This window comes from Theropithecus gelada, chromosome 6, assembly GCF_003255815.1.
Source record: "Theropithecus gelada isolate Dixy chromosome 6, Tgel_1.0, whole genome shotgun sequence".
Classification (NCBI taxonomy): domain Eukaryota; kingdom Metazoa; phylum Chordata; class Mammalia; order Primates; family Cercopithecidae; genus Theropithecus; species Theropithecus gelada.
Window position 1 is genome coordinate 47588966 of NC_037673.1, and position 19967 is coordinate 47608932.

A 19967-nucleotide genomic window follows, 5' to 3' on the forward strand; every position below is an offset into this window, starting at 1 on the left:
TGGGGAAATATACTTTAAATAAAGATATGATATAATTTATCACTCTTATGATAATGTATAGTTTCTGGAATTGCTGATATAGAGATGCAGTTTTTCATCACAGGACAAAGCTGTTTTTAGTTGAAAATGATAAACAACTAACAGTACTTTAAAATGATTTCTGTGCATATCATCTCATTATTGGTACCTCTGTTCTTGCATGATCAGTGCATTAGAATAATTTCCACATATCTTGGGCAGCCCTCACTTCCCAACTGCAGTTATATGAGAGATAAGAAAACATTGAATAACTTTGACCTTTTTTAAAAACATGAAAATATGTCACTAGTACTTTCTGTCAGGTTCTTTTCTTATAAAAGAACATTTATTTGTAGTTTCTAGTTTTATGTATCGGTACAGTTCTGGGGATTTTTGTTGTTGTTGTTTGTTTGTTTGCTTGTTTTGCTTAGATCACTAATTTTAGCTACGTTTATTCTTGAGTACTTATTTGGATAATTAGACTTTTATAGTTCATTTTATTTTCTAACTTATTATTGATTATCAAGAAAGTATTAATTTTTTAAAATGTTGTTAAAAATGAACTTAAAATGTTTTTAAATTTACAGAAAAATTGCAGCTAGTACAGAGGTCCTATACACTCCAACCTCTTGTTTTTCTGTTAACATATTTCATTAATACACTGAATATAATTAATTACATTTATTTTATTAGTAATATGTGTTTTAGAACTTGAATTTTGGAATATTTTATGAATTCCAATTTATGAATTTTGGAAATTTTAGAATTTTATGAACTCTTTTAGTATATTCCAAAATTATAGTTCATTTAGATTTTATGCTATTAATTGAGTCAATGTTTGAAATTTATATTTTTCTAGAAAAATTATTTTGATAAATGTTAACACTTGTTTTCTAGTCATGCATAGTATGATTAAGTTTTGGTCTTTGTATTATCAATTTATAAGAATAATTTGTATGTTCTGGATAAACATTTATATCTAGTATTATATAACCCTTCTTTCTTTCTACGTATATATCATACCCAGTTTTCTTCAGTAAAGGCATTAGTTCTACTGCATTTTGGATTTTTCTACATTTTTGTAGGTAGATGTCTTTTGTTTCTCTGCCCTCATCTTCCCACTTTTTCTGTCTGCCTCTGAAGAGATTGTAGCTTCTTCAGTCTTCTTAGAGAAAATACAGTGCTTTCTCATTTAATTCCACTGAGGTTTTCAAGATGTTAGAATGTTTTTAGCACTTTTGAATTTTGAAAGCCTTGGGTTTGGGTTAAGTGGGATTGGAGTGATGTTTACTCTATACCTTACTCTCTGTACAAAGATTAAGGAGTTCTCAGGAAACGAACTAATTTTTTGGTGATACAAACACCCAATTTCCTTGATTGATGGAGCATTTGTGTCCCAAAGCAGTGGCCAACAGGGGATACCATTTGGCTTACAATACAGAGCATGTGTGATCTGAGAAGGTCCTATGAGCAACACAGTCTTTGCTCTAATTATCTGCTGCCCCACCTGTTGCTATGAATGGCACTATCTAAGCTCCCATATGTCATCTTTTCATTTGCACACTAGTTTCTGTTCCCTTTCACCTAATTGGGACAACATCCCAGCAATTCAGTTCTCCTCCTCCTTCCTGTACTATTTATTTCTCTTTTTCTCCTAGAAGACTCACATCAGCATATATTTCTCTTGTCTTAAAAAAAAACAAAAACAAAAACAAAAACACCCTCTTGATCTCAAATGCCTCTTCAGTTGGGACCCTAATACTCTGCTTCTTTTGACTGTTAATTTCCTTGATTACAGTTGTCTCTATTAGCTTACTTCATTTTCCTTTTTCTTTTCTCTCTTTGAATCCACTCAAGTCAGATTTTAGTCCCATCATTTCTCAAACACTGCTTTTGTCAATGTCATCAGTAACTTCATTCTTGCCAAATGATTCATAACCTATTTTGAGTTATCATCTTAATTGATTTAGCAGTATTTCGTAACAGTTGTTTACCTCCTCTTTGAAAATCTTTTTTTTTTTTTCTTTCTTTTTTTTTTTCCAGATAGAGTCTTGCTCTGTTACCCAGGCTGTAGTACAGTGGCATTATCACAGCTACTGCAGCCTCAACCTTCCAGGCTCAGGTGATCCTCCCACCTCAGCCTCCTAAGTAGCTGGGACTACAGGCATATGTCACCATGCCTTTTTTTTTTTTTTTTTTTTTTTAATAGAGATGGAGTCTCCCTGTGTTTCCAAGACTGGTCTTGAACTCCTAGGCTCAAACAATCCACCTGCCCGAGCCTCCCAAAGTATTGGGGTTACAGGCATGAGCCACCGTGCCTGGCCTGAAAAACTTATTTGAATTTGTGTCCAGGTAGCGGCACTCTGGAATCTTCCATCCTCTTGGCCATTCCTCCCCAGCCTTCTTTGCTGAGCTGGGCTCGGGGCCTAATCCTCAGACTTTCTCTTTCCTCTACCTACACTCACTAAGTGGTTTCTCATCCAGCCTCATGCCTTTAAATAAGTATATATACACACACACACATACACACACACACACACACACACACACACTCTCTGACTGTTCCAAATTTATATCTTTAGTACATTCCTCTCACCTTAATGCCTAAATGCTGGGCTTCTCCAATTGCCTTAACATTTCCATTTTAGTATCAAATAAGCGTCTCAAATTTAAAGTATTTGGTCAAATAACTAGTCTTATCTGCCTTTCCAAACCTGTTTCTCCTACAGTCTTTCACATTGTAGGAATTGGTAAATTTCATCCCTCTGGTTGCTCAGGCCATAATCTTTGGATTCATCCTTAACTCCTCTTCTTTTTTTCACACCTCAAATCCAGTCCACCAGCAAAATCTGTCCACTCTCCTAGAAGTATGAATCCGAAATGTTCATCACCTCCACAGACCCAAGTTCTATATATCTTGCCTCACTTGTTGCAATAAGTTCCTGACTGATTTTCCTATTTTTCCCTTTGCTCTTTGACCAATTGATCCTGCACAGCTCCACCATGCTCCTTCCCTGCTCTCATCTCCTGACATGAGACCTTGTTCAGTTCTCTCGCCACACTGTTCTCCAGCTGTTCCTGGAATATTTCAGCATATTTTCTCTTCAGGGTCTTTGCCCTTGTTCTAGGCTCTGGCTGGGACATTTTCTTCCTGCTTGTTCTTATCTAACATTTAAACCTGAGCCCACATAGCCTGCAGCCCATATGTTTTTCCCCATCTTTATTTTCTCCAGAGCCTTTTTTGCCATCTAGCATTGTATCTTTTTTTCTATCTGTTTTTCATCTTCCTCCTCCCAGTGGATTTCCGACTTCATGGACGCAGGGATATTCGTGTGTGTTTTTACTCTTTCATCTGAAATGACTGGAGTGATGAGTGCAAGAAATACTCTTTAAACCAGTGAATAATGAAAAATGAGTGACTTTTTTGAGAGAAGTTATTAATTAACATAGTTACTGATTTAAAGAAATACATGTATATATGTATTTTTATATATTTAGTTACCGATTAAAAATATATATATATTTAGACATATATAAACATATATTTTAACATATTTAAACATATATATTATTAAACATATATATATATATTTTAATGAATTTAAATATATATATACACCTGGTAAAAGTATGAATCACGTGAAAAGGAAATCTCCTGTGCCTTCTTATCTCCCATTGTTTTATTCTAAAAATGATGTTTGTAGATGCAAACATGTTGTCTTTCTTCCACTTAAAAAGTAATGCACTAACTGTCCTACATGTGGCCAGTTCAGCTGTTGCTTACTTTGGAGATCATTCTTTCTTACATTTACATATATTATACATTAATATATAATGACCATTAATGATCTCCTGTGTGGATATAGCATAAATAGCATTGTTTAGGACTGTGTGTGCACTGCTTTTAAGTGTGTATATGTATATGCACATATATAATGCAGTTTCAGCCTTTTCCTGGCTGATGGTTGAGTTTCAGTTTCAAGTCAATACGTGACTGTGATCCTTTTTCCTTTCTAGTGCCCACTGTTGATGTCTTTCAGATTTCCACAAAAGAGCGATTTGGATTGGGACATCAGCTGAAAAAGTAAGTTTGCTAAAGTGCAAAAAAATAAATTTCTGCTAAAGTGAACCGAGTTCTCATTTTGTTCATGAAAACAAACAAATAAACAAACAAAAACCTTCTATTCAGTAAGAACTTTTTGAAGCAAGTCCCTCAAGAGAGGAAATCATCCTGATGCTAAAAGCTGCATTGATAATTTATTAGCAGGCCTCACTTTTCCACCTGGGCCAGGGTCCTTCTATTGCCATCCCAGATCCACTCTCTTTCCTCCAGCACCCTGCACTCTACCTGGGGAGGCTGACCTGTGTAGACATAGGCTCTGAGTCCCTAACATGACCAGTGGAGGGAGGAAGGAGAGTAAGACGGAAGTACTTACTGCCCTGGTTTCCTCCCTAGGAGGTCATCCTGAGCTGACCAGTCCTTCCACTGAAGCCTGCTGCTCTGCTCCAGGCTGCAGCGTGTACATGACTTTCTTTCTTATTGGGCTCTATTGAGGGCTCTCACTGCTCATTCCTTGGGGCCCAGAGGTGGGCAGCCACTGGCCCTGGACTCCTGCACTATACCTACTTCCCATTCCTACCACTTTGAAACATTCGTTTTTTAAATAAATACTTTATTTCCTGTTTGGATCTTGATTTTGTTTTCTGATCTTTAAGTCTATTTTATATAAAAATGTATTTTTAAAAAATAGAAAAAGAAAACGCTGATAGAGCCAGGATACAATGGCACCAGAAAAAAAAAAAAAGAAATTGCATCTTAGAAGTAAATAGAGAACACTGATAAATTACAGAAGCAAGAATTGACTCTCAAATTTTTCTAAAATCAGATGATCACTGATGTGATCTGAGACACAGACCTTTGGGACCCATTGGCCTGTGTTTTGGTATGCATCCAGAGGGCTTGTTGTGGTTTTCCCTGAAGAAAATAATGATGCCATCCACATGGTCTCCTTCGCCAACCTTCCACACAGGGGGAATACAGCTTTCTCTTTAGACATAGAGTCTAGGTGGGCCTTGATTTCATAAGAAGACATAAAGCCACCCAATTTGAACTGAATTTTAAAATTTAGGCACATACCTCAGTTTGCCATGGTCAGAATATAAACAATAAATTCTATACTTAATATCAGCTTTAAGAATTTGTGTTTATGGAGAATTCCCAGAGGATTATTTATTCTTCCAAATCTGCAAATTTAGCTTAAATGTAAATTTGTCAAGAAAGACCATTAGATAACTGTATACTTAAAGCCTGGTTTAGGCCTTTCATAGTGATGCAGTCTATATGATCACTTTTATTTTAATGGATTTAAATTTGAAATCATATGTGGGCTTCTACTGAGCAATATTCTAAGAAAAACCTATTGAAACTATATTTGATATATGAAATAGGGGACTTACTGAGATCATTTTGCCTGATGTAGGAAGCCACATATATGATATCTAGGATTTTGTATGTATTACAGAGCTCTAGAATTTTCTGAAGTTTTTATGACTTAAATTGAGGCAGCACTACTCAAATGTGAGTTGTGTGCCTACTACATTTGAAAGGAAAAAACATTCTTACAAATTCCCAATGTTGAGTTCAAAGATATACAAATATAAAATTAGATAATAAACCCGTAATGTTTAGAATTCTGCATCTTTAAAATTAAATTCAATTTACAATATGTGTTTAGCATATTATGTAACGTAGTGTTCTCTTATAAGGACTCACAGGATAAATTTTCTCAGTTTTCCATTCTAGGATTAGGTATGCTTTCCCAGAGCACTTGGTTGTGTTTTTTTGATTGGATTTTGTTTCCTGCATCGTGCCCATATCCTGCATGTCTTGGAGATGAGCATGGAGCCTGCCTCCATGATGAGCATGGATGGCGTTATCCAAGTTGAGCACCATTTCACCTTGACACATTTTTTTATTCTATTATTTTTTTCCTCACTCAATTTCCTCCCTTGTTTTTATACTCTTCTACTTTGTGTACTTTTATAAGCCACTTACAAACTTTTTTTTTTAAGTGGCATGGAGCTGATCAAAGTAAGATAAGAATTACAAAAGCACACAAGTCTAGGAATAAATAGCCTTCTACCCTTAATGGCTTCTGGGTACATTATATAGGCTCAGCAAAAAAAAAATTGTATATATAATCCCAACTCTGAGAAATTAAAGAAAGCTATGTGCCTTTTTCACTGTTTAAGTACCTAGTAACATATATAACCTATTTAATTAATATCCCTATCCAAGTGATTAATGTTTTTAAAGAGTTACTTGCTTTTAGGGATAAATATTAGCTATGTGGAAAGTTTGTTAATATAGATTAGATTTTTTTTTTTTTTAATGATCCGTGAGAAACTTTGGTCTGATATGTTTGTTTCCCTAATTATAAATAATTAGATTTGGCTATGATCCTGAAGGTCACTGCCAGCCTAAAATCCCATAATTTTAACAATCTAATTTCATCCTCACAATACTTTATAAAAAGAAACTCAATATAAAGAGGTTATTTTCTTAGAAACATCAGCAAGTTAGGAAGGCAGATTTAGAATCTAGGCTCCTTGTTATCAGTTGGTTTTCAGTAAATAAAAGACACTCTTATTTACTGAATAACTTTTTCACAGGAAAATTTTTTTCTAGTGGTTTCAGACAGCAGAATAATCTTATCAACAATAGCAACAGCAAATGCTCACGCAGTGCTTATTTTGCGTCATGCACTATTCTAAGTGTTTAACATATAAGAAGACATTTAATCTTTACAACAACTCTATGAAATAGGTCTTGTTACTCTCATATTTCCTAGATAATGAAACTGAAGCCCAGAGAGGTTGAGCAGCTTGCTCACGGTCATACAGCAAGAAAGTGATAGAGCCAGGATTTGACTCTAAACCAGTACTTATGACCCATAAACTAATCTGCTTCTCATATAATCCTGGATATTCCTTTGCTTGAGATAAGATGTGGAATTTATGTTTGGCATTGAATGAATATTGAGAGAATGTGAAGTCAAAATAGCCTAAAAGAAAAAATATTCATGTATTTTCTCATGGCTGACCTGACACAGATATCACAGATATAGTGATTGGTCTTATATAGGGTATCCTGTCATTCAAAGGCTCAGCATATCACAGACAATGGAAATAATCTTTGATTTTTGTATGACTTTATGTTGAGTCTGCACTGATCAAACCTTAGTTGTGTTTAAGGGGGGAAAATATTACAGATCTTCAGTTTTCCCTTAAATATATTTGCAACGTAAAATTAGGTATAAATTTTTCATATGTAGAGTTCCCTACATTTGTAAAACGAAATTCAATTTACAACTTAAGTGCAAATCAAAATAAAATACTTGAAATTCAAAGTAATACTATTAATTTGGTTTATGATATTATTTTGCTAAAGCTATTTCACCATCACAATTCGAATATAATACTGGCTGCTCTAGTGCATAGTTTTTTTTTAATTAACATGTAAAACAGTATGATGTCATCCCTATGTACGTGCTTTTTCCACTGCCCTGGAACCTTTTTTCACATAGTTGGCCATGACATCATCTGCTCTTGACTTGATGGAAATGTATACTTTACTTTGAAATTTTTCACTTTTTTCCCCTACCATCAGCCAATCACTGGCAATGGTAGTAGTTCCTTTTGGTGCTGTCAGCACAATAGTAAACACAAACTCAAATGTAAATACTGAAGTCCCTTCATGGTTCTCTATTATAAGGAGGTGGTTGTTATACCAAATGTGCTCATATGTATACTCCAGATTACCCCTGAAATTAAACACAACATTGAACGTCTTTTAGAAAACACTTAATTTCTTTTGCATCCAAGAACAACTAGGTACCTGGGTATTCAAGTTTAAGAATTATTGATTTTAGATGTTGAATCACACTTGGAATCCTAATGTAATATAAAAGTGGGAAACTTTTTAGCCATTTTGACCTGTTTGGTTTTTTGTTCCACTTAGCTTATCAAGATTAGGCAAGCACTTGCCATCTTTCTTAGAGAATGGTGCATAGGAGTAGCAATTTTCTATGGGAAGAAAATCTAACTCTGCTTAATACAAGGGTTGTGTCAGTGGAAATTTCAAATTAGGTACAGGGAGAAATGATGATCTTATTATTACATTTAAATCCTGCTGAAATTTTGGGTAAAAAAAATTCAAACATGAATAAAATGTTTCTTGTGCTGACTGAGCAAATTTACTGTGAATTTGGAATCATGGCATCACTTATTGCAGTTTTATTCCCTTTTTCTCACCACTTCCACTGCTAAAAGGACCCCAAAATAATTCAATATGTAACTGTTTATTCTTCTGAACTTACCAAAACTAGCAGAAAAAAACCTAACTGATATACTTTCTGGTCATCTGAGTTAATTTGTTAAGACCTGAAGGATCCTGAGAACTTAGTAACTGGCGTTGTGCTAAGAGTCACGTCTGTCCCATTTGAATAACACATGTTATACGTATCAAAACCCATTTGATAATATACATACTACTGCTCTGTCACTTGCATCTGTGCTAACTTGGGCAGATTTCATTCTCTTATTTGTGAAATGTGTGGAATAACAGCTACTTGCTGGGGGTACTGTGAAAATTAGAGGGAAAAATGTGCCTGTAACATTTCTGTTTTACTCCGTGACATATTGTAAGTGGTAAACAAATATTGGGATCATTTTCCTGATCCCAAAGCAATGTGTTAGAAATAACTGAAAAGAGCATAAAAAACAGGCAATCCTGAAGTTATTTTTGAAGAAAAAAAGTTTAATTTATTGCATGCTTGATGTTTAATTGTAAAATTTCACGTCTACTTAAGTATTAGTGTTGAGGGCCACTGCTGTGTGGAAAATGGAGATATACAGAAGCCATCCAAGCCCGGGACCTTTCCCAGATAAGAACAGTGTGTCCAAGTCCACAGTTGACGTTCTGGAATTCTTTACTATAAAGCACTGATGGAGTGATTTTGACATAGAAAATATCAAGATTAGGAGTTACCAACATCCTGCCTTCTGATATTAACTAAACAAATTTAAGGGTACCCAGTTTTTATAATTTAGTATAGTATATTCAAAGGTAAATGGGCTGTGTTGAAGATATAATTTGCTGACCACATATTTCTACATAGAGCAAGTTCTGCATGTTTTCTTTTTATGTATGACTTTATAGCTTTACTTTCCTTTTCATGAAGAAGATATTGAAGCAAGTCAAGTAAAAAAAAATAGCTTTACTTCTATCTTAATACATAGCATTATAATTAGTAACAAATATTTTCTTAAAAATTGAATTTCTAGCACCAAAAATTTAGATTTTTTTGCCACTTCAGCTCAAGTTGTTGATCCTGAAGGCTGTCTTTATAATTCTCTTTATATCTTTATTGTTCTGTCGTTTGAATTATATCCTAGTAATATTATAATTTAATTATTTAAATAAATAGCAATCATTATGATTTACTGTGATATAACTAGTCACAGTTAAGTTCTGGGAATTTGTTATATGATGCTTTCCTATGGATGAAAAATCTTGTATGATTTTAAATTAGCATCTCACTGATTTCCGTGTGCTTGCTTTTATTTGATAAATGCATTTTCTACATAATAAATACAGTAACATTAATTGAAATTGCCCTGGAGTGGTGATAACAGAATTACCTTTGGATTGACAGAATCATGCAGACATTTGTTACACAGCAGTGGAAACAGAGCAAAGAAAAATCCAATTGCCTGCACAATAAAAAGTTGTCAGAGAAGAAAGTGAAGTCTCCCCTGCATTTATTTTCTACTTTGCGCAGGTTGGTAACAGGCAACTTCGTCATTGTCTTACTAAATGCTGTGTGTGTGATGCAGTTCATACTTACAGCATTCTTTCTATAGTATTGGCATCTGTTTATTTTCTTTATAACCTCTAAGAAAAGACTGAGTTATGCATTCCATCAAAAACATATTCATTTCTCTGTTTAGAGTTTTTATTAATATTTATTTAACATTGGTTACATTTGCTAAAATTACATTCTTTGCTTTTTAATCACTAGAGTTTTTCCTACCAAAATTAGTTTCATTATAGGGCTTTGGGATAGATAGGAGGGAAACAAAATCTTAGAAACTTTTTTTTGCTTTTCAGGAAAAATGGGATTCAAGTCCTGTGATCATTCTGCACATACCTTTGATTTCAGTTTTGACTGGGTAGGCTATATTAAAATGAGGTGGTAGAATATTTGTAGCACAGTCAAGTTGAGTTTGAGAATGACAAGCTTTCTTCATGGTCTGCCAGACCTGTGATTTGCCCTGTATTAATTGTTGTTCAATTTTGAAGGTCGCCAAGTTATCCTCCGCCTGGTTGTGGTAAAAGCAAATCAAAACTGAAATCTGAGCAGGACGGAATCTCTAAAACGCATAAGCTGCTGCGGAGGACTTGTTCCAGCACAGTCAAGACTGATGATGTGTGCTCCACAAAGTCACACAGGACCTTTGGCCGCTCCCTGTCCAGCGATCCCAGGGCTGAGCAGGCTATGACAACAATTAAATCGCACAAACTTTTGAACCGTCCCTGCCCTGCAGCTGTTAAGTCAGAGGAATGCCTCACTCTAAAGTCGCATAAACTATTGACTCGATCTTGTTCTGGAGATCCGCGATGTGAGCACAACACAAACTTGAAGCCCCACAAACTCTTAAGCAGGTCTTACTCTAGTAATCTCAGAATGGAAGAATTGTATGGACTGAAAAATCACAAATTGCTCAGCAAGTCCTACTCCAGTGCCCCCAAGTCATCCAAAGCTGAGCTTTTCAAGGAACCCAACGCAGAGGGCAGGAGGCTCTCTCTTACCTCAGGGCTTATTGGTATCCTAACACCATCTTCATCTTCATCTTCTCAGCCTGCTGTGAGTAAATATTTTCATCTTGAGTTCTTAAATGTTAGCTAAGGTGCAGTCGAATTTTTTTTTTTTTTCTTATAAGATCTGGTGGAAAAAGAAGCAAAACTTTGTTTTAATTTACCATTTTTAAATATCTTTTTGGATATTGTTTTGCATACCATACATTTGCAACTGGCACTGAAATGTCACCTTTGGTTCTGAAAAAAAATAAATGTAGCTACCCATTTGAAGTCCAGTTCAAATTCTTGTCATAGTAACAAATGCTACTGAAAACAGAAGGAAATGCATTGGATTCACAAAGCCCTTACTTATTAAACAAGCATATAATTTTAATGTTTCATTAAGTATGTGTATCTAATCTCTGGTCTTCTCACATGAGTGGTGGAGGACCACATTTTTCTTGTGGTTAAATTGAGAGTAATTCCCTTTCAATTACATATATGAGAACTTTGCCCATGCATGTTGTTACCTGTGGAGAGAGGCAGCATTTATCGCTTTATCCCAGAGCTTCACTTAAAGTTGTTTTTAGAGTCCCTTTTATACTGAAGTCACTTTATGCTGGAGCTGTTTTTGGGGCACATGGGACCAGGAGATTACTTTAATAATTTAAGTCCTTTTGATGGTATTTATCAAGAATAACGCTTACACAAAATTTATCACTAGCATGATTGGCATGATAGCCAATTTCATGCTAATGATAAATTCATAGACCTGTCTTATATATATTATTAACATATTCAAAACAGTTGATGAAAAGTTTTGTTTCCTTTTGCTAAATATATATGTGTGTATGTTGGGGTTGTGTGTTTAACCATTAATGTGTATACACACTCAGCAAGAGATGAAATTGAAAAAAATAAAGGCTTTTAGGAAAGTAAGGTTATTCTTATATAGGTTTATTTCCAAAATTAAATTGTAAACTATACTGTATATTTATTTTATGAAAAGTTGAATATGTTGTCAGTTTCACATGAGCATCCTAGAAGCCCATTCCTACTCAAAGATAAGTTCTAAGGACATAGAGCAAATAATGTAGAACAATTACACAGTGGAATGTTTCCCATGTCAGCTTCATCCAAGAAAGATCATTTCAGACATTCTGTAAAAGAAAATGCCTTAATGACTTCCGATATGGCTAAGCATAATACATAGTTTTCTGTTATGACACTTTCAGTAGCTGTCTAATATTTATTTGGAGGAATAATTGTATCTAATTGTAAAATAAGACTGATGTTCTCTAATGAAGAGTATGAGCATTTGCTGATTAGTAACAGAAGAAATGAGTTTTTGTGATCATGTAAAGATGCCAGTCATTTTTGCTAGAAGATCAGCAACTAAGAATGCTATTCATTTACTGTAGGCAAAAATTGCATTAGTAATGGTAGAAAAGGGTATTTATTATAGAGTGAACAAAAAGGTTTTTAATTTTGATGTCCTCATCAGTGACTCAATTCATTTTTCATGTGCTCTTAGATCACTTTTGTATTCACTATTGCAAAGAGTAAAAGACTGTAATTTATACATTTTTAAATTAAAGAAATTATTATTGTTTTCTTACTTTGCTTTTTATAGCCAAATGGTGCAAAATGCATTCCAGTACGAGACCGCGGCTTCCTCGTGCAGGTATGAGCCAAAACTCTATCCACTGTAGAAATATTTTAATTCCTACTGGGTTTTAAAATCATTTATGAACTTGTGTTAATTATTTTTCCTTACTGTTTTATTCAGACAATTGAGTTTGCTGAACAGCGGATCCCTGTATTAAATGAATACTGTGTGGTATGTGATGAGCCACATGTGTTTCAAAATGGCCCTATGCTTAGGGTAAGTTCTTGCTGATAGAATGTTAGTGTTGGTTTAGAATACAGAAATATAGAAAAGGTTCGAAATATAAAAATAAGTAAATAAATGCAATTTAAAGCAAATACTCTTTATTGAGCAAATTATTTACATATAATTTTGACAAAATGAATTAGTATTACTTCTAAAGTAGCCTGTGAAAGAGCAGTTAGTTTGATATTAGGAAAATGTTTCTTACTATATTTTTTGCATATGTTTATCTAACAGCTATTTATCCATCTATACCTATATCAGCATTAAGCATCTTAAATTGTGGAATTTTGAAGAACCAGTGTTTACAAGGTTATATGACAAGGATGCTTAGGCAGTGTCCCTTCAAAACTCCACAATTTAAGATGCTGAATATAAGAGAGGAGAGTCTTGGTCCTATACATGTTAAAAGAGGTACACAGTAGTAGAGAGAGGATCAGAATAAAGATTTCCAAAAATGCTAACATCCTGACACATTTGGGACATTATCATGGGAGTATGAAAATAAGAATCGGTGTATACATGCATTTTGGGGAGAACTATTCAATTTTAAAATGATTTTTTTTGCAATTTTTATTGCAAAAATTTAACACATAAATCACTACTTAAAGTACACAATTCAGTGTTTTTTCATATATTCACAATATTGTATAACCATTACCACTATTTAATTCCAGAAAATGGAATTTCCATTACCCCCAAAAGAAATATCCTGTTAGCAGTCACTCCCAATTTCCGCCTCCTATCATCCCCTGGCAATTATGAACCTGTTTTCTGTTTCTATGGATTTGGCCATTCTGGATATTTGATATGAATGGAATTGTATAATATGTGGCCTTTTGTTTCTGACTTCTTTCACTTATAATGTTTTCACGGCTCATCTATATAGCGTATGTCAGTACTTTTATTTCTTTTTATGGCAGAATAATATACATTTTATGGATATACCACATTTGTTTATCCATTCATCAGTTGATGGAACTGCTAGAACATATGTTAACTCTGTTTAACTTTCTGAGGAACAACCAAACCTGTTTTAACAGTTGCTGCATAATTTTACATTTCCATTGGCAATGTATGATAGTTACAGTCTCTATACATCTTCCCCATGTATTATTCTCTATTTATTATTATTTTTTAAATTACAGCCATGCTAGTATGTGTGAAGTAGTTTCTTATTGTGGTTTTCTTATGCACTTCCCTAATGACGAACTAAAAGATGCTAAAATATTTTGATTTTCTGCTAAAAAGATTTTGAGCCTCTTTTCATGTGCTTATTGGCCATTTGTGTATCTTTTGAGAAATGCCTATTTAAACCCTTTTCATATTTTTAAATTGGATTATTTGTATTCTTATGAGTTGTAAGAGTTCTTTATGTATTCTGAATATTTTATCCTTACCACATATATGATTTGCAATTATTTTCTCCTATTTTGTGGTTTGTCATTTCATTTTTTAATAGTAATCTTTGACACACACAAGTTTTTAATTTTGATGAAGTCTTGTTTATCAATTTTTTCTTTTGTTACTTGTGTTTTTGATGTTGCATCTAAAAATGAATTGCTTAATTCAAAATCACACAGTGCACTTATGTTTCCCTCTAAGAATTTCATGATTTATGTCTTACATTTAAGTCACAATACTTTTTGAGTTAATTTTTGTATATGGTGTTAAGTTGGGGTCCAAAGTCATTCTTTTGCATGTAGATACCCAGTTGTCTCAGGACTGTTCTTTGAAAAGACTATTTTTTCTCTACTGAATGATCTTGGCACCCTTATTGAAAATTATTTGACTATAGATGTTTTGGGTTATTTCTGGACCCTCAAGTCTTTTTCCACTGATCTGTATGTCTGTCCTTAGGCCAGTACCACATTGTCTTGATTAATGTTGCTTTATAGTAAGTTTGAAGTCAAGAGGCACAAATCCTCTTTGTTTTTGTTTTATAAGATTACGTTGACTGTTTGGGGTCTCTTGCATTTCTCTATCAGTCTATGGTTCATTTATCCATTTCTGCAAAAAGGCAGTTGGAATTTTAATAGGGTTGCCCTGGAATTGTAAATCAGTTTGAAGACTATTGCCATTGGCTGTAGACTGAATGTGTTCCCCCCAAAATTCATATATTGAAATCCTAACTCCCATGTGATGGTGTTAGGAGATGGGTTGTTTGGAAGGCGATTAGGTCATGAGGGTGGTGCCCTCATGAACAGGAATAATGCCTTTATAATAGAGCACAGAGAGCTCTCTCACTCCTCTACCATGAAAGGACACAGCAAGAAGATTAATGTGTGGCCTTACTGTCACTCTGGTCTATGAATCAGCAGATGGGCCCTCATCAGGCACTGAATCTCCTGACATCTTTATCTTCCCAGCCTTCAAAACTATGAGTAATAAATATTTGTTGTTATAAGCCACCCAGCCTATGGTATTCAATTACAGCAGCCGGAATAGACCAAGACATCATCTTAACAATATTAACCTTTCCAATTTGTGTCCACCAGATTGTTTTATTTATTTAGGCTTTTAAAATTTTATTTCAATGCTATTTTGTAGTTTTCAGTATTCAAGTCTTACATTATCTTGGATAAGTATATTTTTAAGCATTTTACTATTTTTGAAGTTACTGTAAATTAAGTTGCTTTATTCCATTTTCAGAACATTATTTGCTATTATATTGAAATAGAAGTTATTTTTGCATGTTAATCTTTTCTCCTGCAACATTGCTGAACTTATTTATTAGTTCTATTAAGTTATTTTTGGATTCTTTGTTTCTCTATATAAAATTATGTCTCTTGCAAATAGTTTCACTTTTTCCTTTTTAATCAGGATGCCTTTTATTACTTTTCCTTACCTAATGTGCTTGACTAGAACCTTCAATACAAGACTGATTAGAAGTGGCAAGAAAAGAAATTTTTATCTTGTGATTTAGGGGGAAAATGTTCAGCCTTTCACTGTTAGTTGGGGATTTTTCATGGATACCACTTACCAGGTTGAGAAAAATCCCCTTCTAGTCCTAGTTGTTAGGTGGTTTTATAATAATGAAAGCATTTTTGTCTGTTTTTGTTTTCCTGTGTCTCTTGATATTACTATGTTTTTCTTTTATTCTATTAATATGATGTATTACACTGATTTTTTAATATGCGATAACAACTATCTGGGCCTGGAGATTGCTGTTTTAGTTTTTTTTTTTTTTTTTTTTTGAGACAGGGGTCTTACTTTGTCACTCACGTTGGAGTGCAGTGGTGCAAACATGGCTCACTACAACCTCAACCTTCTGGGCTTAAGTGATCCTCCCACCTCAGCCTCCTGAGTAGCTGGGACTACAGGTACATGCCACCATGCCCAGCTAATTTTTAAAATGTTTTGTAGAGATGGGGTCTCACCATGTTGCCCAGGCTGGTCTTGAACTCTTGGGCTCAAGGAATCCTCCTGCCTTACCCTCTCAAAGTGTTAGGATTACAGGTGTGAGCCATCAAACCTGGTGAAAAATTTTTAATTTATGAATTCAATTTCTTTATTAGTTATAGGGCTATTCAAATTATCTTTTTTTTTTTGAGATGGAGTTTTGCCTTTGTTGCCCTGGTGTGATCTCGGCTCACCACAACCTCTGCCTCCCAGGTTCAAGCGATTCTCCTGCCTCAACCTCCGAGTAGCTGGAATTACAGGCAGGCACCACCACACCCAGCTAATTTTGTACTTTTATTAGAGACGGGGTTTCTCCATGTTGGTCAGTCTGGTCTCAAACTCCTGACCTCAGGTGATCCGCCCGCGTTGGCCTCCCAAAATGATGGGATTGCAGGTGTCAGCCACTGTGCCCAGCCTCAAATTATCTATTTTATTTTGGGTGAAATGTGATATTTTTTGCTTTTAGAGGAATTGGTCCATTTTGTCTCAGATGTCAAATGTATGTGAGTAATTTATTAGTATTCTCTTGTTGTTCTTTTGATGTCTGCAGAGTTTTAGTGATATTCTTTGTTTCATTCCTGATGTTGAACATTTGTATCATATCTCTGTTGGTCCTGCTACAGGCTTGTGGATTTTAGTTAACATTTCAAAGAACAGATTCTTCGTTTCATTGAGTTTCTCTATTTTCTCTTTCAAATTCATTTATTCTTTATTACCATTATGAAAGTGGGGATATTGAAGGCTCTGACTATTATTGTTGAATTGTTTTTACCTTCAGTTCTTTCAATATTTGATTCATGTGTTTTGGGAAATCTATTGCTAGATGCATATATGTTTGTAAGTGTTTTATCTTCTTGATGTTTTGAATCTTTTTTCATGTCCTTCTTTGTCTCTAATAGCAATTTTTGTCTTCAAGTCTATTTTGTCTGATTAGTGTAACCACTGCAACTCTCTATTGGTTATTATATGCATGGAATACCTCTTTTCATGCTTATGTTTTTATCCTATTAATGTGTTTAAAACTAACGTGAATCTCTTGTTGATAGCAAATTGTTGATCTTGTTTTTAAATCCTTGCTAAACTTTTTACTTAAACATAATTACTAATAAGGAAAGACTTCTACTATTTTGCTATTCATTTTGTATTTGTATTATATCATTTTGTTGCTCTGTTTCTCCCTTATTGCCTTCTTTTGTGTGTTTAATAAGTATTTTCTAGTGTACCATTTTAATTCCATGTTGTAGCTTTTCAGTTTTTCTTAGTGATTGCTCTAGGGATTACAGTTAACATCCTAATTTCTAAAAATCTAGTTTGGATTAATACCAACTTGATTTTTTTTTTAGTAAGAGACAAATCTTGCTCTGTCCTCTAGATCAGAGTGCAGTAGTGCTGATCAGAGCTCACTGAAGCCTCTAACTTCTGGGCTTAAGTGATCTTCCTGCTTGCCTCATCCTCACAAGTAACCAGGACTGGAGGCACAAGCCACTATGCCTGGCTAATCTTTATAAAGTTTTTTGTAGAGATGGGGTTTCGCTATGTTGAGCAGGCTAGTCTGGAAGTCCTGGCCCAAAGTACTGAGATTATAGGCATGAGCCTCTGTAATCAGCCTTAATAATACATAAAAACTTTGCTCCTACAAAGTTTCAACTCCACTCCCAGAGTGGAAGTACATATAAATGCTGTTATATATAAATATATAAGTTATATCTTTATATTATGTGCTCATCAACATAAATTTATGATTATTGCTTTATGCAGTTGTTTTCCAAACCAGAAAAAATCAGGAAAAAAAAATCAAAGTCAAATTTATCAATGTGCTATTGTATTATGTATTATATCTATGTTTGTATTATATCTATGTTTAAATTTTAAAAAATATATTATATCAATGTTTAAAATTAAAAAATATATATATTTGTGTGCAGTCCTTTGTATTTACCTGTATATATGGTTACTTTTCATTTTAATCTGAAGTGTCGTTATCATTTTAATCTGAAGAACTCCCTTCATTATTTCCTGTGGGAAATCTCTGCAAATGATGAACTCTGTTGGTTTTTACCTGGGAAGGCTTTACCTTCTCCTTTGCTGTTTGAAGGATAGTTATGCTGGATATAGAATTTGTGGTTGAAAATTTTTGTGGAGGAGGATTTGTGCTGTTTTCAGCATTTTGAGTATGTCATCCTGCTGCCTTTGGGTATTTGTGGTTTCCCAGGAAAAATGACCTGTTTTCTTATTGAGGATTCCTTTTTATGTGATGGATTGCTTCTCTCGCTGATTTTGAGATTTCTTCTTTGTCTTTGGTTTTTGGCATCTGGATTTTGATGTGTCTAAGTGCCTCTTTAAATTTATCCTATTTGGAGTTAATTGGATTTCTTGGAAGTATAGATTAATTTTTTCTAATGAATTTGAGATGTTTTAAGCCATATTTATTCAAATATTCCTCTTGCAATTTTTCTTTCCTCTTTCCTTCTGGAATTTCCATTATCTATATGTTTGTATGCTTGATGGTGCCCCATATATCTCTTACACTTGATTTTTTTTTCATATTATTATTATTGCTCTTCCTTAGACTAGTTAATCTCAATGGACCTATCTTCAAGTTCACTGATTCTTTTTTCTGCCTGCTCAAATATGATTTTTTATTTCAGTAATTGTATTTTTCAACTCCAGAGTTTGTTTTATTTTTATAAATTCTATATATTGATACTCTCTGTTGACATTGTCTTTTCTTCATTTATTTTGATATGGTATTCTTTAGCTCTTGAATGTTTTAAGTATAGCCAATTTAAAGTTTTTGTCTAGTAAATTTAACATCTATGCTTTCCTTGGGATCCTTCCTATTGGTTTCTTTTTACCCTGTAAATAGGTCTTACTTTCTTATTTCCTTGCATGCCTCTTTTTTTTTTAATTGAAAACTGGACATTTGAAGTATAATAATGCTGGAACTCTGGGATTTAGATCAGCCAAACTGTTTTGGCAGGCCTTAGCCTTCATTCCTGCTTGTCCAGAGTGTTAAGATCAGCCAGAGGTGAGATTTAAGGCCTTCTAAAGTCTTTCTTGAGCATGCACACAGACATGGGCAAGCATATGGTCTTCTGGATTTCCAGGAATATGTATGAGTTTTTCATAGTCCTTATGGACATCTCTTTTCCCAATCCTTTCTTCTAAGCTTTTTGGTTATTCTGTTGTTTGCCTCAGTTATTATCTGTTGCCTCACACAACTAAAACACTTACTGGAAATGTTTTTAATCCCCACTCCAGGTAGTGTTTTAGTACTGGTTGAGTTCCAAGTCAGGCAGAAATAAAGACAAGTATTTTCAGCGTGTCTTCCAGAGAACTATCAGATATCTCTTTGTGAATCAGTTCCATTCTGCTCCCTCTATTATTGGAAATACAGGCTATTGTTTTTAAGGCTACCACTGAGCTCGCGAATGGAAGATTGGATTAGGGTAAATTTAACCCTTTTCCCATTTGCCCCAACAATACTTGCCAGCAGCACTTGTGGCAATAGTGTTTATCCGGAGATAACTTTGCCATGAAATCTGTCACTTTTATTATTATTTCTGCATGGCTCTAGTATATCTACTTTGGAAACAAAATACATCATTCTACTTACAGCATTTTGGTTTCAGTAGTGGTATTTCCATTTACAAAATATAGTAGTAATTCTTCATCACTGAAAATGTCAAATCCTAGAAAACATAGCATTTGTATGTGTAATGTTAACATTGTTCTAGAATAGCTGTTGGCTGAAGATTCATTTGATGAATCTGATTTTTCAGAAATAGACGATTC

At 34.2% G+C, this 19967-nt stretch overlaps 1 protein-coding gene across 3 annotated transcripts in view; it reads left to right on the forward strand.

The window, feature by feature from the left end:
- PARP8 (poly(ADP-ribose) polymerase family member 8) overlaps positions 1 to 19967 on the forward strand; it is a 187170-nt gene that overhangs the window by 125875 nt on the left and 41328 nt on the right. For all 3 annotated transcript variants that reach the window (XM_025387602.1, XM_025387604.1, XM_025387603.1), the window contains 5 exons: positions 4036 to 4102; positions 9735 to 9860; positions 10382 to 10946; positions 12513 to 12563; positions 12669 to 12764. In XM_025387602.1, coding sequence (XP_025243387.1) covers positions 4036 to 4102; positions 9735 to 9860; positions 10382 to 10946; positions 12513 to 12563; positions 12669 to 12764 — 905 coding nt within the window. The remainder of the gene's footprint in view (positions 1 to 4035; positions 4103 to 9734; positions 9861 to 10381; positions 10947 to 12512; positions 12564 to 12668; positions 12765 to 19967) is intronic.